General features: G+C 46.8%; 1 protein-coding gene across 1 annotated transcript in view; it reads right to left on the bottom strand.

Moving 5' to 3' along the window:
• Window positions 1-709: 709 nt before the first annotated feature.
• DTX4 (deltex E3 ubiquitin ligase 4) overlaps window positions 710-25,415 on the bottom strand; it is a 45,824-nt gene continuing 21,118 nt past the window's right edge. Inside the window, exons 3-9 of the mRNA XM_084828864.1 lie at window positions 24,027-24,088; window positions 23,123-23,284; window positions 15,536-15,597; window positions 14,439-14,591; window positions 6,502-6,663; window positions 5,767-5,856; window positions 710-943 (exon numbers count right to left, since the gene is read on the bottom strand). Coding sequence (XP_084684990.1) covers window positions 710-943; window positions 5,767-5,856; window positions 6,502-6,663; window positions 14,439-14,591; window positions 15,536-15,597; window positions 23,123-23,284; window positions 24,027-24,088 — 925 coding nt within the window. The remainder of the gene's footprint in view (window positions 944-5,766; window positions 5,857-6,501; window positions 6,664-14,438; window positions 14,592-15,535; window positions 15,598-23,122; window positions 23,285-24,026; window positions 24,089-25,415) is intronic.

Below are 25,415 nucleotides of genomic sequence, written 5' to 3' on the forward strand. Positions count from 1 at the left end.
TAAGCGGGCCTACTTCTTAGCTCTCTTGGAATGGGACTGGGGAGGCAGCCTCAAAATACAGGAGGCTGTCAGGAAAGAAATACCAGACCAGCAAACAGCACATTTCTGACTCACACTGACTCCAAGACATGGAAGCAGCAGTGACGTGACAACATGGAACCAGGCATCTAGCTGGGCAAAGAAAAAAGAAAGACCAGGGCTGGTATTAATCCTCAGTGCCTTCGCAATGGAGCCATCTTCTCGGCTCATGAGTGGTACCACCAGAGATACCGTAAGGGGCTGTCTGCCCCAAAAGCATACCTTGTTTTTCACAGAATTTAAAGTGGGGCCCTAATTTCCCCACACAAGGGTGCTAAGGTTAATATAACCTCAGGCCTCATCAGAATGCTCCACCCCATGCCCAAGAGGAGCTGGAAAAAAAACACCAAGTTTGTTTGTTTGCTCTTCTCAGTCAAGTGCTGTGGGCACATGAGAACAGGACAGCAGTCTCTCATCTGAGCAAGGTCCTAAGCATACTGCCGGATAGGCAGAGCCGGGCCCTTTACGAGGCAGATGGTGGCTGTGGCAGGAAGAGGAGGAGGAGGAGGAGGAGGAGGAGGAGAGGACAGAGTAGGCACAGTGGAAGAGGGAGGGAGCTTGATCCATGGAACTCGGCTATACTTGCAGCTCCACCCTCAGGGCAAGGCCCTTCCCCTCTCCTCCCCCACTCTCAATCTTTTTCTTGAACCACACTCTCTTCTGTAATGCCTTGAGCTGCCAGCTCCGCCAGCACATTGTCTACGTAGTTGGGATCAGGGTAACCATGGCCAGTCAGGTTGGAGCCAAACTCTGTCTTGTGGTGAATCTCGTTCCAGATCACTGTATCTGACTCGCCAGTGGTGCTTGAGGTGCCGATGGCAAAGATCAGCCGCCGATCCCAGGCTACCAATAGCAGTTTCAGCACCTGGCGGACGGAAACGACGGGTGTTAGAGGAGTTGTGTGCCTAATCCACAGAAACCCACACCATGGTGGGCTACTTCACTTAGCACACTGTGTGCATCTGATGCACTTGCAAACATCTTGATGCCGCTATGCAGGAATCTACCCAATACAAACGTAAGAACAGCCATGCTGGATCAGACCAAAGATCTATCTAGTCCAGCCTTCGGTTGCCACACTGGCCAACCAGAAGCCTACGGATAGCCACAGGCAGGACGTCAGCGCAACAGCACCTCCTGCTTGTGTTCCCCAGCAACTGGTACAGAGAGGCATAGCGCCTCCAGTGCTGGAGGTAATAGGCAGCCATCACGACAAACAGCTACTGATAGTGTTCTCCTGCCTAAATTTGTCTAATCCCCTTATAAAGCCATCCCAAATTGGTAGCCATCACTACATCTGGTGGTAGCAGGTTCCACAGGTCAACTACGCACAGTGTGAAGAAGTACTTCCTTTTGTATGTCGCATGGACAGATTCCACAATCTCATACTTGCCCAATTCTGGTAACACTATAAGTTGACACCAGTCAGTGGTGGCATACAAGCATTCCTGAGGCATGGGAATAGGCCCAATGCAATGCCCTTTTCCAAAATGCCTCCTTAGACAGAAAGGAGGTCCCCTTCTCATCCAAAAGGAGACTGCTCTTCTTGGTCCCAAGCACACAGGAAGGAGTGCTGCAGTAGATAAGATTGTGGAGAAGCCTTGCCTGGAATGCAAAGTAAAGAACCTCTTCCCCATATTTTATCCACTCCCAAAGGATAAACTACCTTACAGCAGCCTCCCCCAACCTGGCACCCTCCTGATGTTTCAGGCTACAATGCCCGTAACTCCCCAGGCAGCACAGCCCATGATCAGGAATGCTAGGAAAATATCTGGAGGGCACCCAGTTGGAGAAGGTTGCTCTAGAGCAGGGGTCCCCAACCCCCGGACCGCTACCGGTCCGTGGCCCGTTAGGGACCGGGCCACAGTAGGGGTGTGGGAACCCCCCCTTACCTTGAGTCTGTGTGGGGGGGAGGCAATCCGTCCCTCCCCCCCGCCCCGGAATCCTCGCTGGCCTTGGCCAGCTCCGCAGCGAGTCCGCGGAGCTGCCAGCCAGCTCCGGCCCTGTTCTTTGCAGTAATAGCCTATTACTGCAAAGAACAGGGACGTAAATGGTGTCTGCTATGCGGACGCCATTTGCGTCCCAGCGGCCAGAAGTCTGCCCCCCAGCCGGAGCAGGCCAGCAGCTTCGCGGCAAGTCCAGGGCTGACGAGGATTCCGGGGGGGGGGGGGGAGGGACAGATCACCCACCCAAGGACCCAAGGTAAGGGGGGTTCCCACACCCCTACTGCGGCCCGGTCCTATCCCCCTGACCCCGGTCTGTGGAAAAATTGTCTTCCACGGACTGGTCCCTGGTCCCAAAAAGGTTGGGGACCACTGCTCTAGGGTATATGGACAACTTGGGCTACAATCAGGAAATACACTTTTGTCGCTGCAGAGGGAAGACTTTGTTTCTGTGCTGTCATCAGTTAACGTTTTAAATGCTTCACAGACGGACCTCGTAATATAGGGGAGCTGGCACCAGGAGTGGCTTTTCACAGGACTTGTGTGCTGAAATGACCTGCCTCATACACTATGAGGGGTAAGTGTGTACAGCAGGGGGGAGGGTTCCCCACATGTTCCCACCCCCTTCCTCTGGCCCCACCCCATTTCCTCCAACTGACGATTGTTTGGAGGTTACTCAGCCTTTGCACGTCCCCCACCCCCAAGCCTCTTGTCAAGGGCTCCTTGGAGGCCTCTCTCAGTCTAATCCAGTAGCCAAGTCCAGACACAGACAAAGGGATTCCTTTCAAAGCTTTATTCCTCTTTTTTCAACTTAACAACTCTAGTTAAGTTAAGTTGACTAGTTAAGTTAAGTTAGCAACTAGATATGAGCAGCAGAGTACCTATGCCCTAAGTTGGAACAGTTGGTCCCCGTTTGAAAGGGAATTACTGGCAGACCCCTGAACTTAAGGACTAGGGAGAGTCCCTCCCCTTTTCCCTAGGATCCTCTGGGCGCAGCCGTTGTTTGCGCGCCAACCAGGCACTACGCCTCCTTTCTGCGCCCTCCATTTGGCGCCGCTCTCTGCGTTGGCGTCGCGCGTCCATCAAGTCTGCTTCCTGTGTTCTGTCACTCCCTGGACTGCTATCTAAGCTAGGATTGCTGGTGGGAGGAATCTCCGTCAGCTGTTGGCCCTGGGAAAGAGGAGGGTGCTCCTCTCCCAGGAGCGACTGCTCTTCCTCAGAATCAGAACTACTCTGGGATTCTGTGGGCTCAGTGTCCACCCTGACACCTCTCCTGAGGCTTACTTACCGGCAGCAAGAGCTTCCAGCTAAAATGTACTGGTATTTTGGGGTCTAATTTCCCCACCCCTCTTGCCTTTGGCCCTGCCGACCTGCAAGAGTGTCTCCAAAATCGAATTTGACCACTGAGCTGAAAGAGGTTTGACCCAGGCTAAATCAGTAGCATGAAGAAGCCTTTCACAGCCAATCTGACCTGATTATCCCAAAGGGCCAAACTACTCCGTCCTGCTTCCCATCCCCCTTAGATCTTTTCTACATCACATTAATGCCACTTATAATAAGGCATTCTACAGTGCCATAAGCTAATATTTAAGGGAAGAAGATTTCATGTTTTGATTCAACAATATCTGGGCTTTTGAAAAATTATCCAGCTCAGCTTCAAAACCAGAGAATCTCTCTGAACGTTGGAGAAAGCAAAGAGCTCTCGCTCTGGGACTGAGATTCAACCTGCAACTGTATGCAGGGGCTTTGTTGGAAATAACACAGGAAGCTCCAAAAACTGCTCTTAGGAGGTTCATTGAAACTGTGGCCTCAGAACATATCAAGGCAGCTTAGAAAGTTCTTGGACTGAAAAACATCCTGTTGGGAAAAGAGATGTAAACCAAACAGATTCAATATAAGCTCATTATTATTGCATATAGGGTGTGGTCTTACTGACTGGACTAGCTTTTATCAGCTCCTTCCCCTACTTAAAACAGGGGGAAAGAAAAAATTCCAGGCAATCTCCTAGTCATGCTCTAAAAGGAACTAAGGATGCCACGCCACCAATGGCACTCTTTAGCTCACGTTTGACTAGCCAGGCCCCTGTAGCAGCCATTGTGTGACTAGCCACATCCACCATGGGAGCCATTTTGTGGTGGTGCCCACAGCAGTTTCTCAAATTCCCAAATGTGCCCAACAGGCAAAAAAGGTTGGGGACCCCTGAGACAGAGGAGTGGGAATTATCTAACATGCTGATTCAGCCAACCCCATACCTGCAAGTTACAGAGGGACCACCATCCCCATTTGTCCAAGACCAGATCAGTGGGCTCAATACATGACATGTGGGCACAAAACACTAAGGCAAATCTGGCTCCTTTTCGCCCCTGGGTGCTGCTGCTGCTTCTCGGACACGACTGAACGACTGAACAACAACAACAATATGCAGTCAGCCATGTAGGAAGCTGTTATTTGGATGAAACGTGAGATGTGGAGTTCCCACCCCCAGCAGTTTTTTATGCTATTCTTTAAAACCATGTAGGGTGTGTGTGTGTTAAACTGCTTTTAGCCAGAGAGCTCAATTCCATTTCAGAGACGCTTTTGGGGACCGCACTCCAGTTGGGGGCGGAAGAGGGGAGGCAAAAGAGACAGGGCTAAAAATACTAGCATATTTTACCTTAAAGTTCTTGCTGCCTTAGGAGAGGCAGTTCAAACTTTTAGAATTTGGCAGGGAGGGAACTGCACAAAAGCCAGGAAACTATCAAATGACTGGTGGTTGTGGGAAAGGGGTGTGGCCTTCTGGGGAGCCACAGAGTGCTGGATTTGACCCTCTGTACTCCTGCCATACAGGATAGGAAAGGTACTTGGATTCCAGTATCAGCACAGAGAGAAAACCAGGAAGGAAACAAGGCGCAAGAGCCAGTGCGGTGTATGGGCTGGAGTGCTGGAACCTGGAAAGACCCAGATTCAAATATCTACTCAGCCACAACTGCTTACTGGGTGAACTTGGGCTATTCACTATCAGCCTAATCTACCCTTCAGGACTGTCGTGAGGATAAGGGGAGGGGGACATCTCATACACATTGCCCCAAACTTCTTGGAAGATGGGAGGAGCTCCCCACAAGTCAATATATTTTATTTACTTATACTATTTTAGTACCAATTTTTAACCATAATTGTTCCCGAAGTGGTCCACTGTGTGAAAAGTGGTTGTCATGTGTGCAAGATGTTTGGAGCTGGGCGTGGAGCTTCAATTACTTGCTAGATGTGACATCTAGGTACATCTTGTCAAGAAGGTGGGACTAGACTGCTGCAAGCATTCCAAGAAATGTTCTGCATTTATAACTGCAGGAGTTAAGGTCAATCCTCTGGCTACACGTGCTCTCTCATTATTCAGTTTGAAATATTGCACAGATGCTAGCTAGAAGCCACTACAATGCAATCCTTCCTGCCTAATTTAGAACTTAGGAAAAAGCAACACAGACACTTTAATAGTCATAAACCTTATAAGTCATGCAAAAGAAATTGGCATCGTCACTTTCACATACATATGTGTAAACTGAAGCTGTGGTAAGTCTTCCACTGGGTTGCTCAGAGAAGCAAGCCAGCAAGCCTATGGCAGAGCCAAGAACACATTGACCTGGACCAGAACACACAGAGCAATGATGCCTTCCTCATCAGGGCATAAATGACTATCCAAAGACACAGCATGTTCCAGAGACCTCTTGGGAAGCTTGCGTAACACCGATAGTGAAAAGATGCCACTGACCTTTCTGCCTCTCTCGCTGTCTGGGAGGTAACAATGTCGAGGGAATCCCCGGGCAGTGAAGCTCTTCCCAGGATTTGGGTGCTCTGGTCCCTGGAAAGAGGGGGGGGGGGAATGGGAAATATGAACTAAGCTGACTTTTAAAATATCCTCAAAGGAGGTACATAGGATGAGACAGCTAATCTCTATGCTGTACCATCCATTGGTGCAGAATAGCTCGCTGCTTGTCTCTCCTTAATTTGCACTTGCATTTGCGATCGCTGCTGATTTTGTGCGAAGAGGAAAATTATGCAAAACGAACAAATATCAAATATAAAAATGGCGCAAAATGTCCCAAATTCGTGCAAATTTCTCCAAGGACTAAAGCGCGCGTGATTTAAAAGTTGTGCATTTCGAGGAAGTTGCACATTTTTCAAAATTCATGCATTTTGAGGACGGTGTGCATTTTGAAAGCCTTGTGTATCTTTCAAGTACACACTTTGTGAATGAGAATGCAATTTGGGAATTTGCTAACATTTTCAGAGAAAATGTGTTCCCATTCGTGTTTGGGGTTGTGAATGGAGCATTTTTGAGTGATTTGCAAACTGAAATGAAATTCTTTTATATTCCTAGTGGGGAAGCCAAGGATGTATGATCTATTCAAGGACCCCACTCACAGCCCACCATACTTCTCCTCCTGTCCCCCGACTTACAACTGTGGTACTATTGCCAGGCCCCTGCCCAGAGCCAGAATCTCACCTGGACTCCTGGTGGGATGTTGTAGATAATTCGGATTGTTTTACAGTCGAAGTGTCCAGGCAACGAATGGGGAATAAGGTGATACTCCATCTTTCCAGGAGGCTGGGTGCCAGTCTTCACCCCATAGATGGTTTTGCAGGTCGGACACTGCAAGCTCCCATCCTTAAAGGAAAATGGACAAGTAATAAGACCAGGACGTATTTTTAGAGTAGCACAGAATAAAAAGACAGCCGGTTGACATTAAATAATACTACTCCCAGTCCCAGCACCATAAAATAATTGGCATGGGGGATCAGTGATAGGTAACACATCACTCTCCAGAAAAGTACGACTTCACAATCTCATCCATCCCCAAGTGGAGAAATGCAAGCACAAAAAGCAGGGTTAAATTCCAGGTTCCCTCTCTCCACACACATGTATCTAATCACCCGCAAACCTCTCCTTCAAATAACTACATTGGACCACTTCAGACATTTTGTGGCAGGAAACCCAGATCTATAACCAAGTGCCCCATACCACAAAGAGATGCAGTGAATCTTAGTTCCCTGGGGAGCATGTACCTGGATGATACATGTCTTTGCATAATTGCAGATGGACTTCTAAATTGTATTCCTGTGGTGTGGGGATTAACAGATAGACAGCAAAAGCGGTCTTTGAGAGACTCTACAGTTGCAAAGAGACTCCCGCTTCAAGCCCAGAAGGATAATCACCCACCACCTATCATTCATTGGTCTGAAAATCTTACTGCTCTGGTTACATCTGAATGTATATCGTACAGTTGTCAATTTTATATGGATGCACATGGACTGCTTATATTAATGTATGTATTTGAAATAGAGGGGTCAAACCTTTCCCCCCTTCCTTTTATTAATGGTATTGTAAATTACTATTGTGAATGGATATGCTTTTATTTTATGTTCTTCCTTCCCCCCGCCACACACTTTCTTTTTCTTTTTTGTTATATTTGCATTAAAAAAAAAAAGATACATGTGTTTGCAAACCATCTATCCACTAGCACACTGTCTACTCCGACTGGGGTTCATTCACTTGCTCATCTTCCAATGTGGCATATGCCATCTTCTGTCAGCAATGCCCCTCTGCATTCTATAGAGGGCAAACAGGCCAGTCTTTATGGAAAAGATTGGACACAAATCTGACATCAGAAAAGGCAGTATTCACAAACCACTAGGAGAACACTTCAGCCTCCCAGAACACACTGTCTTTAACCTTACAGTGGCCACTGTGGAGCAAAGAAACTTCAAAGAGAGACTGGAGCAAGAGATCGGAATGAGAGTTAGCATTCATCAACAGGTTCAATTCTATCACGCGAGGCCTGGATTGAGATAATGGTTTTATAAAATCACACTACACGTGTTAATTGGCTTACTTAAGTGCCTGGAGGTTTGTGTTTGCAGCAGCAATTGTAGTGTGACTGACTACTATTAATAATGGCAATGTCTTTAATTTCTGCATTTAATTTCCTTTTGACTCACTGTTTACAATTCTTCCCACATGTACTGTATATAAGCCTGAACGGCTTGATAATACTCCATGCATCTGATGAAGTAGTCCATGAAAACATGTGCCAGAATAAATATGTAGTCTTCAAGGTGTTACAAAACTCTGCTGTTGACTGGCAGTGGCTCTCCAGGATCATAGACAGAGCACTTCCCCATCATCTGCTACCCAATTTTTCTACTTTTAAGCATACAATAGAGACTTTAAAAAATGAGGCATTCTTAAGTCTTAGTGAAAAGTGTTTTAATAAGCCACCTTGGAGAAGAGGCAGCCAAGAAACATGGGGGGGGGGGAAGGTGTCACTTTCAGGGTAACGTTCCCAGAAACATGATGTATTCAGCTGTGCTTTGAACTCAGCTTAGATGTGATAGACCTTTTCACTTGCACAGTCAGCCCAAAGGAGAATATCAGAGCCGTTAGGTGACCAAGGCTAATGCAGCCCATTTAAAATGCAAAATGGAACCTCAGAAATGACGTCTCTCTAACCATGGACTTCAACTAGGACTGTGTATAGTCTACATAATTAAAACACACAATTCTGCACCAAGGAAAACCAGATTCTAAATATTAATAAATGATGCTGATTTTGCATAATTTATTGTTCTTCTGCTAGCTAAGGCAGAAGAACAAAGAGCTGAGGCTCCATCCCCAAAGTCAAGTCGGTCTCTTTTGGCTTCTAAGAGAGACCTTGCCTATATATTGTTTTATCCCCAGTCATAAGGCTTAGAAACTTGTTTTTGAAAAAGTAAAAATAATAAAATAAGGGTGAGATTCTCAGGATGCTTGTATCATGCCACCACAGATGTGTAGAATGAACAGAACTATTGGCTTTGGCTCATTACAAAGAGAAACAAAGGATGACTTATGGTGCCCTACCTCCTGTAGGGCATCTCTAACCACATGGAGTGACAGCCACCTGTAGTCTCTGGCCACACAGACAGCTGACTCTTGTGATGCCCCTGCTCCCTTCCTCAGATTTCCAAGCAAATGTAGGATGCAGGAGTGTAGTAAGAATTGGTTTGCTGCATGGACAGGTATTACAAATATGACAATATTCTCCATATTCACCAGGGGCTTCTGAGAGCTCCAACTGAATTGGGGGTGTGTGGCCTGAGTACTCCCAGCAGCTGAGTGGGCGGGAAGCTTCAGTCTGTTTCTCGCCTCCCAGCTGAGCAGAGCAGAGCAAGCTGTTCCAGCTGGTCCAGGGACTACAGAAGCAAGCAAGCTCCCAGAGAGCGAGCGAGCAGACAGGAGTTGGTCAGGGGAGTTGCAATGGTGGAACAGACAAAGGACACAAAGGACACAAAGGCTAAGAGGTAAGTGGGCTGCAGGAAGCCCAGGGGGCTGCCCTTTATCCTTCTGAGTGGCTGTGAGCTCACCAGGGGCTTCTGAGAGCTCCAACTGAATTGGGGGTGTGTGGCCTGAGTACTCTCAGCAGCTGAGTGGGCGGGAAGCTTCAGTCTGTTTCCCGCCTCCCAGCTGAGCAGAGCAGAGCAGAGCAAGCTGCTCCAGCTGGTCCAGGGACTACAAAAGCAAGCAAGCTCCCAGAGAGCGAGCGACCAGGGGGAGCAAACAGGAGTTGGTCAGGGGAGTTTGGCAGGGGAGGTCAAGGGGGAGGCCCCTAACATTTTTTTTCATTTTTTAACTAACTTTTTTCAATTATTTGTCTTGTAACACACACTTCCACACCAGTGAGACTCTGCTTTTAACCTCTACTAAGTAGAGCAGCAGGCACAGGCTAGTCTAGAGCAATCACAAAGCTAGACACAAAAAGGGAAAAGAGGCAATGGAAGGACAGGACTCTCCAGTGGTGGTGACCTGCAAGGTGTGTGCAATGCTTGTTTTCTTGCCTGAGAACAACATGGCCTACACCTGCAACAAGTGCAAGTTGATCACGCTGCTGGAAGAAAAAGTAAGTGGACTGGAGCGGCGACTGTCAACCCGCCGGGGAATAAGAGAACATGAAGCGTTCTTGGACAGAAAGGAGGAACTACAGAAGCAAAGGGAAGACCAGAAGCTTGAAGAGCAACAGCAAGATGAGGCAGAAGTGGGAAATGCTGAGGTGAAGAAAAATGGAGTACAGGATACTCCATGGAAAAGGGTGACAGTTAGGAGAAGAAGAAATAGACACCACTCTGCACCAGTGGAAGCAGTGGAGCTGTGGAACCGATTCCAGGTACTTGCGGATGAGACTGGAGGACAGCCTGCAGAGGAAGAATCACAGGGGAACCTACATGAGGGTGAGCAAGAGGCTGAAGGTCAGTCAAACAGAGGCGATGAAACCCAGGCCTATAACAAGAAGAAGAGAAGAATGGTAGTAGTGGGAGACTCCTTGCTGCGTGGGATTGAGACCCAAGTATGTCGCGAAGACCCATGGACTCGCCAGGTATATTGTCTCCTGGGAGGACGGATTAGAGACGTGACTGAAATGTTGTCTGCACTCATAAAGCCCACTGACAGGTATCCCTTTCTTCTCATCCATGTGGGAACAAATGATACCGCCAAGCGGAGCTACAAAGAGATCATGTCAGACTTTGAAGCTTTGGGAAGGAAACTCAAGAACTTTGGGGCCCAGATAGTTTTCTCATCCATCCTTCCAGTAGTCAGAAGAGGGATAAAAAGGGAACAAAAAATACTCTGGATGAATGACTGGCTACGAAGGTGGTGCCGAAGAGAGAGATTTAGATTCTGGGACCACGGCCTATACTTCCTGGAAGATGGGCTGTTGGCAAGGGATGGGTTGCACCTCACAAAGGATGGGAAGAATGTGTTTGGCCACAGCATGAGGAACTTCGTCAGGAGGGCTTTAATTTGAATCCTACGGGGAAGGGAGATGTAAAGTTGGGGGTAACAATGGACGTAGGCGCATGCACTGCAACGGAGAGAACAGCTCTGATAGTGCCCAATAATAGTCTTCAGACACATGTAGGAAGAAAGCCAGACTATGAAGCACATAGTCTTCGATGACTATATACTAATGCCCAGAGTATGGGAAACAAACAGAACGAACTTGAACTCTTAATACAAGAGGGAAATTATGACTTGATAGGTATAACTGAGACTTGGTGGGATGACTCTCATGACTGGAATACAGCAATTGAAGGATATAACTTGTTCAAAAAGAACAGGAGGAACAGAAAGGGAGGTGGGGTTGCACTGCATGTGAAAAATACATATCTCTGCACAGAAATACAGGAGGATGAGCTTGGTAGCCCCATCAAGAGCACCTGGATCAAAATAAATGGAGCAAAGAATAAAAGGAACCTGGTGGTTGGAGTCTACTACCGGCCACCCAATCAAGGAGAAAACGAGGATGAAACTTTTGAAAAGCAAATAGCCAATGTTTCAAGGAAGCATGATGTAGTAGTAATGGGGGACTTCCATTTCCCCGATATTTGTTGGGAGGCAAATTCTGCAAAACATGGCCCCTCCAGGAAATTCCTGACTTCTGTGGTGGATAACTTCCTCCTACAGAAAGTAGAGGAAGGAACTAGAGGATCGGCTATCCTTGACTTGATCCTAACCAACAGAGATGACTTAGTGGATAAAGTAGCAGTTACAGGAACTCTGGGGGAAAGTGACCATGTTGTACTTCAGTTCTTGGTTCTAAGGGAAGCAAAACCTAAGTGTAGTCAAATGCGTATTCCTGGATTTTAGGAAAGCTGATTTTAATAAACTCAGAACAATGATCAGTAAGGTCCCATGGCAAGCGACGCTAATGAGAAAAGGAGTCCAAGATGGGTGGGAGCTTTTAAAAAAGGAAATTCTCAAGGCACAATTACAAACAATTCCAACAAGAAGAAAAGGTGGAAGATAACAGAAGAAGCCAATGTGGCTTCACAAAAAGCTTAGGGATGACCTGAAAACAAAAAAGGACACATATAGGAAGTGGAAAGAAGGCCAAGTAACAAAGGATGAGTACAGGCAGGTAGCACAGAATTGTAGGGATGATGTCAGGAAGGCTAAAGCTGAGAATGAGCTGAGGTTAGCAAGGGATGCTAAAAACAACAAAAAGGCTTTCTTCAGCTACGTGCATAGTCACAGAATCATAGAATAGTAGGGTTGGAAGGGGCCTACAAGGCCATCGAGTCCAACCCCCTGCTAAATGCAGGAAAAAAGGCAGAGGAAAGAAATGGTGGTTCAGCTATTAAATAAGGATGGCAAAACGATAACAGATGACAAAGAAAAGACAGAGGTGCTCAAATCGTACTTTGGCTCAGTCTTCTCCCAAAAGAGGTTCCATGACCCCCCTGGCAAAGGCAAATTACAGGCTGAAGGGGCAGGATTGCAGCTTGAGATCGCTAGGCATATGGTCAAGGAACAGCTAATGACTTTGAATGAGTTCAAATCTCCAGGGCCAGATGAACTGCATCCTAGAGTAATAAAGTAGCGGGCAGAAGAACTCTCAGAACCGCTATCTATTCTCTTTGAGAAATCATAGAGGACGGGTGAAGTGCCAGATGACTGGAGGAGGGCTAATGCTGTCCCTATCTTCAAAAAGGGTGAAAAGGAGGAACCTGGGAACTACAGACCAGTCAGTCTGACATCAATCCCTGGGAAAATTCTGGAGCAGATGATAAAGCAATCCATCTGGAAGCACCTTGACAACAATGCAGTGATTACTCGAAGCCAACATGGATTTGTCAAAAACAAGTCCTGCCAGATGAATCTAATCTCATTTTTTGATCAAGTCACCTCCCTTGTGGACCGTGGGAATGCTGTAGACATCATATACCTCGACTTCAGCAAAGCTTTTGACAAAGTGCCCCATGATATCCTGATGAGCAAACTAGCTCAAAGTGGGCTAGATGAAACAACGGTCCGGTGGATCCACAGTTGGCTACAGAATCGTACTCAAAGAGTGCTTATCAATGGGACCTTCTCAAACTGGGGAGAGGTAACGAGTGGGGTACCGCAGGGCTCAGTCCTGAGCCCAGTGCTCTTCAACATTTTTATTAATGACTTGGAGGAGGAGGTGCAGGGAATGCTGATCAAATTTGCAGATGACACAAAATTGGGAGGGATAGCTAATACTTTGGAAGACAGAAACAAAATTCAAGGTGATCTGGATAGACTGGAGCACTGGGCAGAAAACAACAGAATGACATTTAATAGGGATAAATGCCAAGTTCTGCACTTAGGAAAAAGAAACCAAATGCAGTTACAGGATGGGGGATACGTGGCTCAACAACACTACAAGCGAGAAGGATCTTGGAATTGTTGTCGATCACAAGCTGAATATGAGCCAACCATGTGATGTGGCTGCGAAAAAGGCAAATGCTCTTTGGGGCTGCATTAATAGAAGCATCGCTTCCAAATCCCGGGAAGTACTAGTTCCCCTCTACTCAGCACTGGTTAGGCCTCATCTGGAGTACTGTGTCCAGTTCTGGGCACCACACTTTAAGAAGGATGCAGACAAACTGGAGAGGGTTCAGAGGAGGGCAACAAAGATGATCAGGGGACTGGAAACAAAGCCCTGTGAAGAGAGACTGAAAGAACTGGGCATGTTTAGCCTTGAGAAGAGAAGACTGAGGGGAGATATGATAGCACTCTTCAAGTACTTGAAAGGTTGTCACAGAGAGGAAGGCCAGGATTTCTTCTCGATCGTCCCAGAGTGCAGGACACGGAATAATGGGCTCAAGTGACAGGAAGCCAGATTCCGGCTGAACATCAGGAAAAACTTCCTGACTGTTACAGCAATACGACAATGAAACCAATTCCCTAGGGAGGTGGTGGGCTCTCCCACACTGGAGGCGTTCAAGACGAGGCTGGATGCTCTGACTTGGATTCCTGCACTGAGCAGGGGGTTGGACTCGATGGCCTTGTAGGCCCCTTCCAACCCTACTATTCTATGATTCTATGATATGGTTGCAGCCATCACAGGAGAAGAGAATACTGTCTGTGTATGGTATGTATTTACAGGCTGCTTTTTGACCAAATGCAGCATATAAACATATTAAAAATACAGTAAAACAGCAACATAAGTTAAAAGTGTGCAAACCAAAATACAATCAACAGTCAGCCACAGGTTTTTTTAAAAAAACCCTCAACAACTTCAGGACAGCAACTTCACCAGTACAGCACTTCTGAACAAAATGGTCTTCAACAGATTCCACAAGGTTCATGAGGAAGAAGCTCCAAGGAAGGGAGTTTGAAATCCGTGCACCACGAACAAAACGGCCCTGTCCTGTGTACCTACCAGCCATACTTCAGGCTACAGTAGAAGGTGGAGCAAAGCTTCTCCCATAAATATCAGTGGGTGGGAAGAATCATGTAGCAAGTGGTTTGTCAGCTTCTATTCTAAGGAGCCATGGTTCATGCAACCTTTGCCATTTGCTCCCAAGTAGAATTCAGAGTGCATCCACCTGAAACTGCAGGTGTATCCTGCCCACCTCCGCCATCCTCTTCCCATAACACACCTTGTTCCCGTTGTTGTACATGGCCACAAGGCAGTGGAGATGATACATGTGGCCACACTTGGAGAGCTTGCCCACCAAATCTGGCTTGATGGCTGGCTGAGGTCCCTTGTAGCCTGAAGGGGCAGAGAGGCGTTCCATGCAGATGGTACAGTCCTAAAAGAGGGAGGGGCAGGAGACAATGGTAAACAGAAGAGCAAAGTATGTGCGCACATGGAAAGACTGGTCAGAATGAAAGTCAAGCGGATGAAACTTTTGCTGCCGTAACCCCCTCTTTGAAAACAATGAAATAGTTCTGTGTAAAGCTCATCTGCCACTGCCTCCTCCCGTTCCCATTATTCTACAGTCCAGCGATGGGAAACTTGTGGGCCTTCAGATGTTTTGGCCTCCAACTGCCATCAGCCCTACCTAGCATAGCCAATGGTGAAGCATGGGAGTTGTAGGCCAAAATATCTGGAGGGCCACAAATTGCTCACCCCTACTCTACACCACCTGCCAAGATTCCAATGCTCAGAATAGCCCCCCCCCCCATATATAATGAAGCTCTAAGGAGCATAGCAAGCTGCCTTATACCAGTTCAGACTACTGATCCATTTAGCCTAGTATTGTCTGCTCTGCCTGGCAATGACTTTTCTTTCCTCTCTCCCTTTTAAGTCCCTCTGCAAGATCCATTTCTCCAGCAAAGGCTCTGTCAGGTACTATCACCGTACCTGCATCTCCACCAAAGCTCCCCTGTTCTATCCTCACACACTACTTATTTGTCAATCCATGGCCTCTTTCCACACCCAGATCTTATTTCTGCAGTACAGATTATAAACCCGCTGGGTAGAGTCTGCATTACTTCTATATTTTGGACCACGCTCAGCATACCAACAGTGCTAGGCAGATGTGCAGCAGCAGCAGCAGCAGCAGCAGCACCAATAGTTGTATTAAGGTTAGGACAGTTGACGCTCTGAACTAAAACAAAATTCTGTACTGGAGCAAACAGATGTCTGCACCCAGAAAACCTGAAGTCTCACCTCCAACCCCAACACTTGGGCTACTCAGCTACACTGGCTTCAACAAACACAGACATGCGATATGTAAAGAACCAGACTTACCTCATCTGGAGGATGGCGCACCTTCTGTAGGTATTTTTTCAATACTTCTTCGGGGGTTTTACCTTGAAAAAAGGAACAAACAAGAGAATCAGCCAGTTGAAGGCATCGTTCATGAGGGTTCTCGATGAGGTGAAAGGGAAGGCAGGAAATGGGAAGGAGGGATGAGAAGGGAGCAGAGCCTCCTAGAGCTTTGTTTAGTCCTACTGTACACCGTTAAGTTGCCTTCCCTTGCTTTATGTTTGGCTCTCTTCCCCTCAAGTCATTTGGAGCGACTTGCTTTGCAATACTGGCTCAATTCTGATGTCACTAAACCATGAAGATTAACCATCACTTAGTGTGACATCCAAACTGACAAACAAAGCTTTGCTATGGGTTGGCAAACCAGAATAAAAAAGCAATGGTTTTAAGTGGTTTGCACTTTGCAAACCATAGTTTGCTCTAACCATGGTTTGATGTGATGTCCTCATTAATGAACTCTAATTAGGGCTGTCTGCCTCTGAAAGTCTCTGCACCATAGAGATGGGAGTGCTAAGCAGACAGAAAATGAACACACATAAGCAGCTCTTGCTTGTAGCTCCCCAAGCACGCCCTCTCCTTAGCACTCTCATCAGCCCACAACTCAGCTCTTGCCAATTTATTTATATATTTTATTTACTTACTATATTTCTATTACTGCCCAATAGCCAAAGCTCTCTGGGCAGTTCACAAAAATTAAAATCCAAAAATACAACATGATAAAATATAAAACCTTTAAAAGTTTAAAACAGAATAAAACCAGGAGCAGTGTAAGGATCTAAAAACACCATCACACATTTAAAAACAAATGTGAAGGGCTAATGGTTGCCAGTGTAACCAAATTCTGAGAGCAGAGTTCTCTCAGAGATTAAAATGAGACCAATCACAACAGTGCATTTTTTTACACGTAAGAAACAACTATACAAGAATGGACAAATTTCCAGTTTACACTCAACATTCTAATCCACTCATTGCCCCAATGCCAAACTCAAAGGTGAAGAGTGCAAAAATCACATGCCTCCCATGTTGTGTGTTCATCTGTCCATCCCTCCTTCCCAGGGATGTTCGTTCGTTCGTTCGTTCGTTCATTCATTCATTCTTTCGTTCGTTTATTTATTTACTTACTACATTTCTATCCAACCTTTCTTCCATGTGGTTCCCAGGTGGTCTCCCCTCCAAGCACTGACCAGACCCAGACCTACTTAGCTTCAGCACAGTGGCTGCCTCATGTGCCTTCAGACTATGCCCTGGATGTTATAGTATTCCTGAAAAAGTCTCCACCTGGTTTGTGGCTGCAGCCCAAAGCTGGACTAAGCAACACTCCTCATTTATCTCCATGTCTACTGCAAGCTTGATTCCTGCCTGTGATGGCAGAGGCACCTGCAGCCTCTGTTGCTTCCACCCAGGTATCTCACGCATCCAAGGGCATGCAAGCCAAGACTTGATCAGATGCAGAAACAAGGCTCTTCGTAGACAGGTAGATGAGCAACTGTACTCAAGAGGGAATTCTGCAGGCAAGGCTATCTGGTCGGCTGAGTAGATGGCACGGAGGTGCTGTACAAGAACCTGTGCCCAGTGCTTTTGAAAAAGTCAATACCCTCAAGGAAACAACAGCAACAAACTGACTGGCCAGACATGCACATGAATTTTATTATATGCATTTTAATGTTGTATACCGCCTTGGGAGGGCTTCTACCCTGAAAGTCGGCCTATAAATATTTTAAATAAATAAATAAAATAATATCAATCAGGGTTGAGGGGAAAGCCATGCCCCTTTACCAAAACCTGCCCCCCTTCCTCAAGAACAGGACAGGTGTCATCTTTGGCCATACTGTGAGCATCCTGTAGCAGGATAGGTGCCAGAAGGCAAGCAAGCTCATCATACCAGACAACTCCTGTTGCTCAGCTCAAGCTGGCATCGTGGCAGCAGATGCAGATTCCAGCCACAGCCACCAGTATAGCACAAGCAGGCATAGATCAAGTAGCCACAGGCACTGCCCCCTACCCCAAAGTCAGCAGTAGCTCCTGGTCCTACAGCAAGGACAGCAGCATTTGTCTGAAGCAACCCCTCATCCACAGTGTGAAGCGGCTCCGGGGCTTCAGTCTTGGTGCACAAGTTCTGTTCACGGGGGTGCAGAAACAGCTTTTTCAGCATGAGGTGCAGGAGCAGTTTTAGCATGAGGTGCAAGAGCAGCCTGTCCATGGATGGAATGCTGGAACTGATCTTGAGCTCCTGGACTGGAGGAGAACCCTCGGCTGCTCTTTGAAGACACAGCAGCAGAACCACAGCACTCATCTCCAGGCATGCTCACCAACTGTTATGGATTCACACCCAACGTAGGCTTCCTGACACAAAGCTTCCCAAGAGGATACTGTCCTGCTGCTCTTCCCTCCCCATGTCAACTCTCAACATTATGTTCCTTCTACTTAGTGCCTATTGTTCTAGTCACACCTGTCTGCTTCCCCTGGTGCTGCTGTTTAAGAAACAAGTTATTTGCATACATTCCTCTTTGTACGTTTCCATATTGTCCAAAGAGAAATCCTGTTCCCTTCCCACCCACCCCCGCCCATGTTATCAACTGCACGATGTATATGCTTGCCCTTCCAGTAGCTCACCAGACTCAGACTGATAGGGCCAGGAATACTAATGTGATTTGCACTAAAATGTACAGAGCAAAAAAGAAGAAAACATGTTGTGCATGATTACAGGGTCCTCAACCCATTCTGTGGAAACTTCTTTACCAGGTGTAACAAAAAAGCAAACCACAGCTGTGCTCTGGAGTTGCGCCCCATTCATTTATGTATTTACTGCATTTATACAGAGTGGCCCAAAAGTAGGTTTACAGTATTGTTTATTTGGATTTTATTACATTCACATTTGTTTAACACTGTTTAATCTCGTAAGTGCTCGAAATGTATTCCATCAACATTGCAACATTCCTCGAACCTCTCCAGAACACTGTGACGCACAGTATGACACAAATTCCGGTCCGCATCAATGTCCATAAATGCTTCTGAGATGAACTCTTTTAATTTGTCCACTGTCCGGGGATTCCTCTCAAAAACCTTATTCTTTACTACGCCCCCCCCAAAGAAGTCTATTGGTGTTAAGTCGGGTGAACGTGGCAGCCATTCAATGCTGCCACATCATCCGATCCAATGCTGTGGGAAGGTGTTGTCAAGAAAGTCCCTTACTGCAAAAGCATAATGAGGAGGTGCCCCATCTTGTTGGAAGAGCAGTTCGGTGAAGTTAGCCCTGGTTCTGAGTTGTGGCACTACCACGTCGCGTAACATGTTTAGGTAATTGTTACTATCCACAGTTGTATCGAAGAAAACCGGTCCTACAACACCTTCGCTGGATAGTGCACCCCACACTGTGATGCCTGGCTGATTCAGTTGAGATGTGATAGTCAAATGAGGATTTTCATCTGCCCAATACACACAGTTATGCCTGTTCACGTGGCCTGACGACTTGAAAGAAACCTCATCTGACCAGATGATCTTATCAAGAAGGTCTGGTTCGTTAGAGATTTGGTTACACATCATCTCACAGAATTGCAACCGACAGTCTGGGTTGTCCTCCAGAAGACCATGTAACAGTCTTGGACGGTACGGCTTCAATTTCAATTTACGCATTAAGCATTGCAAGGATGTTTTAGGTATGGATAGCTGCTTAGACGCACGTCGTGTGAACTTTTTTGGACTGTTCACAAATGTCAGAGCGACGCTCATCTCATTTTCCTCTGTCAACATTCTAAACAACTGTATACCTACTTTTGGGCCACCTGGCATACTGCCTTTCTGTAGCTTTCTGTAGCTAACCAAGGTGGTTTCCAAGAATTCAGAAAACAATAAACAAATACAAATGTAATAAAACATTAAAAGCAACCTTAAAAACCCATCCCAAATAAGTTCAGCTATAGTAATTACACAAAGAAACCTTTCTACGAATCTAAGTTAGCAGCTCTGCAATGCACTTGCAGTGTTCACCACAGTTTTTCATTTCATGCCCAGTGACACTGACACAGTAGACGAAGGGACAGGGGGGACAAAAAGCTGTGCTGTACCTCAGTGGTAGATCACATGTTCTGCATGCAGAAGGTCCCAGGTTCAATCCCCTGCACCTCCAGGCAGGGCTTGGAAAGACTCCTGCCTGAAACCCTGGAGAGGTGCTGCAGCCAGCCAGTGTTGACAATACATGGTCTGACTTGGTATAAGGCACCTTGCTATGTTCCTATAACACCCAAGAAACCCCCACTAGTAAGGGGTGAAAGGCAAGCCAGGGACACAGTTGTGATGCAATCAATCACACCCTATAAACTAACAGTAAACTCAATTAATTCTCTGTATGGATCCTTATGTCGACGAAACAGCACCACCCACACACAAGAGGGAGGTATCAGCAGGCTTAGGGGAATTCCAAGGATTACAGAAGTCCTGCAAGTCTTTAGAAAAAAGCATTAACTAGCCCAGTAAAGACTAAGAATGCTGAATGGCCACACAATGCTGACTCCCTGGGGATGAGGGAAGAATGGAATGGAGCCTTCTGGAAAATGGCATCGCTAGCTGGAACTCTGAACAGGAGCACTCCACACTGCAACATTTTGTTGCAGGTCCTGCTTGTTTATTGTCTATACTTGTTTTCAAACTTCTTTGTCTCAAGAGTATTAAAGAACTTATTGTTCATCAGCTACCATGCTTTTTCCTACCTTCCATTGATAAAATAGTTAAGAGCAGAGACATCACACTGACAACAAAGGTCCGCATAGTTAAAGCAATGGTCTTCCCCGTAGTAACCTATGGCTGCGAGAGCTGGACCATAAGGAAGGCTGAGCGGAGGAAGAGAGATGCTTTTGAACTGTGGTGCTGGAGGAAAATTCTGAGAGTGCCTTGGACTGCAAGAAGATCAAACCACCAGTCCATACTCCAGGAAATAAAGCCAGACTGTTCACTTGAGGGGATGATATGAAAGGCAAAACTGAAGTACTTTGGCCACATCATGAGAAGACAGGATACCCTGGAGAAGATGCTGATGCTAGGGAAAGTGGAAGGCAAAAGGAAGAGGGGCCGACCAAGGGCAAGGTGGATGGATGATATTCTGGAGGTGACAGGCTCGAGCTTAGGGGAGATGGGGGTGGCAATGGCTGACAGGAAGCTCTGGCGTGGGCTGGTCCATGAGGTCATGAAGAGTCGGAAGCGACTGACCAAATAAACAACAACACTGAGTTCACAATGCAGCTTTCTTTTTTCTCTGAGAATGTACACTCCAGTTCTTCAACACCCTTCATAAAATATTGTAATGTGGGTTTTAGGAGGTACATTTAGGTCTGGACTTAATAGGCTTGCAATCACAAAATACAAAACACCTGACTGTGGGTGGGCTTAACTACAGCCAGATCCTACATGTGTTTACTCAGAAGTAAGCTCTACTATGACCAATTGAACTTACTCCTGGTGGACTGTGTACAGGACTACAGCGCTAAATTGGACATTGAGCAAACTCAGCAGGAGAATGCAATGCTCTTGGCAAGAGGACTTTTTTCCTAGCAGCTCAAGGCTGACTACAAACACCACCTGTAGGTCAGGAAGCTCTTTGCCTTAAAATCCAGATGTGCGGAATTCTCTAGGATCTTGGTGTGGGAAATACACTCTGCACCTGCTCTGAGGCATGTATATATTCTGAATTCATATATTCCAAGGTTGAGTATGGACACTGATAACAGATGGCAGCGTTCAGCCCTGGAGATCTCTGGCACAAATTAAGCTTTGGCTGCTGATCACGCAAGGGACATTGTGAGCATATCTACCTTTGTCAGAGTTATAATGAGTGGGGAGGGAGATGTGCTGGACAAGAGATCATGGGCCCCCTTTGTTTCCACCTCCTTTGCAGGTGCACGACAGGCACCAGTGAAATTGATTAGTCTTCTGGCGTCCTCTCCCCCCAGCCCCCATGGCACATGGAAGCATAGATTGTGATCTATCAGACAGATATGAAGTACTCTGGAGAAAGGACGATTATAAAAGGGTAACACCATACCAGATAGGGAGTGCAATGCAGCATACTTGCTATGGTTGGGCTGGGAAATTATGAGGGGGTGGAGGATGTGTGCAAGTCAACAGCAGGGAACATGTGTTAGGTAATGCAACAGATGGGAATCATCCAAGATAAAGTTTTGGAAGAACACTGATTGGATATCTGCCATTGTCTCTGGCTATCAACAGATGCAGCCGCATGCTGGTATGGGACAGAAAAGTGGGGGTGGGGAGGGAGGGGAGTAAAATGACACTTTAGGACAGGGTTCCCCAGCCTTTTTGGGCCCACAAGTTCATGTTGAAATTTGAGAAACTATTGTGGCTACCACCACAAAATAGCTGTCACAGAAGCCTGGCTAGTCACAACTTATAAGTAACTTGCCCAAGAAACTGAGTACAACGCAGAGGTTGGATCTGAGCTCCAAATATCAAGCCAGATGTTTGACATTATTAAACTATGCATTTCCCACAAGGAAAACTGGTGACACTCCAGAGAAATCTCCCACACAAACACACCCAGGCAACACGCACATCACGCTCCCTGCCCAAAATTAAAACAATGACAACAGCCTCCCAGGACAGTATGCTCTGTGCCACCCCAGGATGCTCCCCACTATCTCCTCATCATCTGCCCCCAAAGATTACCAGGCAGAGGCAGGTCACTTTTCCTTTCTTTTTCCCTTTCTTTCTACATATTTTAAGGCAGTTTGTCTGCAAGCACTAGCTCCAGCTGCCCTCCTTTACTTTCCTTTACTAAGGATGTCTCTGGGCCCCACATGGGGCCCAAGGGCATTCTGAGGGAAAGAGAGAATGAAAGAAGGCTGGTGGTTGGGAGCCAGAGCCTGGCTCCCTCCCCATCCCCTGCAAAAAAACATCAGGAGGGATTTTTAAAAAATCAGGAGGGACGGGGTCTTGGGGGTGCCAAGGAAGGTGTCTGGGGGCACTGCGTTGGAGATCCCAGCTTTAGAACCATGTCTGGGTGAGAGTTATAGGAGACCTAGAGAGAACTTGGAGCGAGGGAGAGGGGAACGGTCTGTAGACTGGTGCATGCAAAGACAGGAATGTACTATGTGCTCTCCAAAGCCAAGAGCTGTCACAAGACTTCTGAGAAGGCAAGTCCTCAGCTAGCTCACCCCCCCCCCACAAGGGAGCCAGCCAGTGATAATGCAGCAGCACACATGGTATCACTGTGCCAGAATTTGTGAGCATCTAGGGACTCTGGCAGGAGCTGAGAGAGCTGAAGGAGGACATGGTCTGAGCATGGGCTTTACACAGCGAGCAAAACTATCATTTTCCTGTACATCTGGAACCTCAAACCATGGTTTGGCATCTAACTATAGTTAGTACAAACCATGGTTTGGTGCGATACCTAAATTGAGTTACTTTCTGCAGTGCACCTGATAGATTGATATGTGAAGGGCCCATGAATTCTAGACATTATATTAAAGGACTGCCATGGCCTGTTGCTACCTTTTCAGGTGTACAAGTGAGTGATAGAGAAAGGCAAGGGAGGCGGGGGGAGAGGCTCTCCATTCTTACCTTTCTTAGTCTGCTTTTTGGTGGTCTTGCGGCAAGTACTGGAGATCCCAGGGATGGATTTGATTTCACTCTTGCTGACTGGAGGGGGATGCAGAACCAGCTTTGGGGGTCGAGTGAGGCAGACAGGCAGCCCTGCAGCACTCATAAGGATCCCTGTGATTCCTGGGTGGGACAGAGGGGGCATTTGAGAAAGTGATTCCTCCTTGCCCCACAAAAGCCTCCCTGCTAACTTCCCATATGCTGCATGCCTGTAATAGAGAACCTTGCCTCTTAATCTATGGCCTCCCTGATGCCAGAATCATTCAGCAAGAACAGGAACACCTTCACTCAACCACTACTGAGGCCATCTCTGCAGGGCACCTCAAGCTTTCTGCCAGTGGTGCTCTGCAGTCTGGGACTAAGTTTCATCTACTGGGGGGTTTCCCATTTTTGCAGTAAGTTGGCAAGATGGCCACTTGACTACTTCCAACTCTTATAACACCACAAAATAAAGAGCAGGCTGATAACCCTCAGACCAAGGGCTGCCTTCCCTAACCTAGTGCCCTACAGATGTGTTGAGGGATTATGGAAGTTGCAGTCTGACACATCTGGAGTGCCTGACATCGGGGGAGACTGATATAGGTCCTGCTCCGTAGAACCCCACCATCACCTTCCTTTTAATGTTTCTGTTGACACAACTCCTATCTTTTCCCCTATGCCAGCTCGGCATATCCCCTCCATTCCCTGCATAAACATAAGGCATAGAGTCTCCTTGCTCCCCCATCATTGTGTTCTGATATGATCCCTCTGAAGCCTCACAAAATGCCCCCAAGCCTATTCAAGTTACCCCACGTGTCCCTTATTTAAGCCAAGCAATAAGCCATTCATATTTGCTCTGGTCCCACAGTGATTCTGCTCCCCTTACCTGCTAGTGCTGGGTTGACTGGGCTTGAACCATTGAGGTTTTTCACAGGAACTGTAGGGACCCTGTGAGGAAAGAATGCAGGCTTTTTAGAGCTGGCTATGAAGCAAATCTGCACCACTGTGAAAGGAGTCCTTGAGAACTAAGCAAACATGGAAGGAGCGTAGGCCCAGATTTCAAAGGACACCACAAAACCCCTCTGAAGAATAGAGCTGGAGGCTCTGCAAGGGCAAGAGAAATGGAGCATTACATCTTCTACACATACTACACAGGAGGGGGTGGGGGAGCAGGTTCCCTGCAGTTTCTCTGATCCCCAGAGCGGTTTCTGTTAGGCCCCAGAAAGTGACAAAAAGCAGCGTGTTCCCACTAAACTAGCCTGGCGGGTTACATCCCTGCCTTTGGCTGCTAGCAGCCTGAGGCACAAACACACTCTCTGGCTGAACAAGGAGATCCAGTCTGGGAGAGGCAAGCAAGTATCTGAGAGAAGGGTGTGTGCCAGAGACAGGAGGATGACTGGTTTGGTGAAAGGGCACATCTGTGGTTGTGACAGGCACATGATTCTTTAAAGGCGTTACAGGGGTTGGGAAGAGGGTCAGATGTGCACTGGGTGTGTTCTTCCAGCCATGATGGTCTTCTGCCTGCCAGCACAGCAGATAGGATCAACTATTGAACTCGGTGGTGAGAGTGACCATAGCAAGGATCCGCACAAAGAAAAAGTGCCTGTTTTCCAGAAATGCTTCCTCTCACTTCCAGTTTAATCCTGAACTTCTATAGGAAGTAGGCACAAGATAAACCTTGTGAAGTTAATTACAATTAATCCTGAACTTCTGTAGGCACAAGATAAACCTTGTGCCCCGAGATTAGATATTATTTACTAAAGCATCCCTCTTAGGTGCCTAGCTGGGGCTTTTAGAAACTAGCAACAGTTTCATCATCAAATGTGCGTTCCGGCAGAGGAAAGAAGCTGTATGAATGCTCTCTCAATCACCCACCACGACATGTGTGCATAGCCACCAACTTCTGGCCATGTGTTGTTAACTGGGTTGGAAGCATGGGGGGAGATGACACATGGGCAGCTTCCCTAAAATATGGTTACCCACACATTTCCCTACTCACAAATATACTCATGAATAAAGTGAGAAGTGGCTGATAATCATGTCTAGATATGCAAGATGACCTTTGGGGAAGTCTGGAAAGGTTAAAACACACACACCCTTATCTGATTTTTAAACTTTTTTGATGGGGATGGGGAGAAATGACAGTACAAGGTTCCTCATGCTATGTCTGATGGGAGGAAAAACTACCTATAGCACAAAGAGTAAGCAATGGAGTTGTGCTATGAAAAAAGTGCAATCCCACAACCCACTCTTAGAACATGTCCACATGACAGCT

The sequence above is a fragment of the Heloderma suspectum genome, chromosome 1, assembly GCF_057233095.1.
Source record: "Heloderma suspectum isolate Gila_16-S chromosome 1, 16-S_ref, whole genome shotgun sequence".
In the NCBI taxonomy this organism is placed as follows: domain Eukaryota; kingdom Metazoa; phylum Chordata; class Lepidosauria; order Squamata; family Helodermatidae; genus Heloderma; species Heloderma suspectum.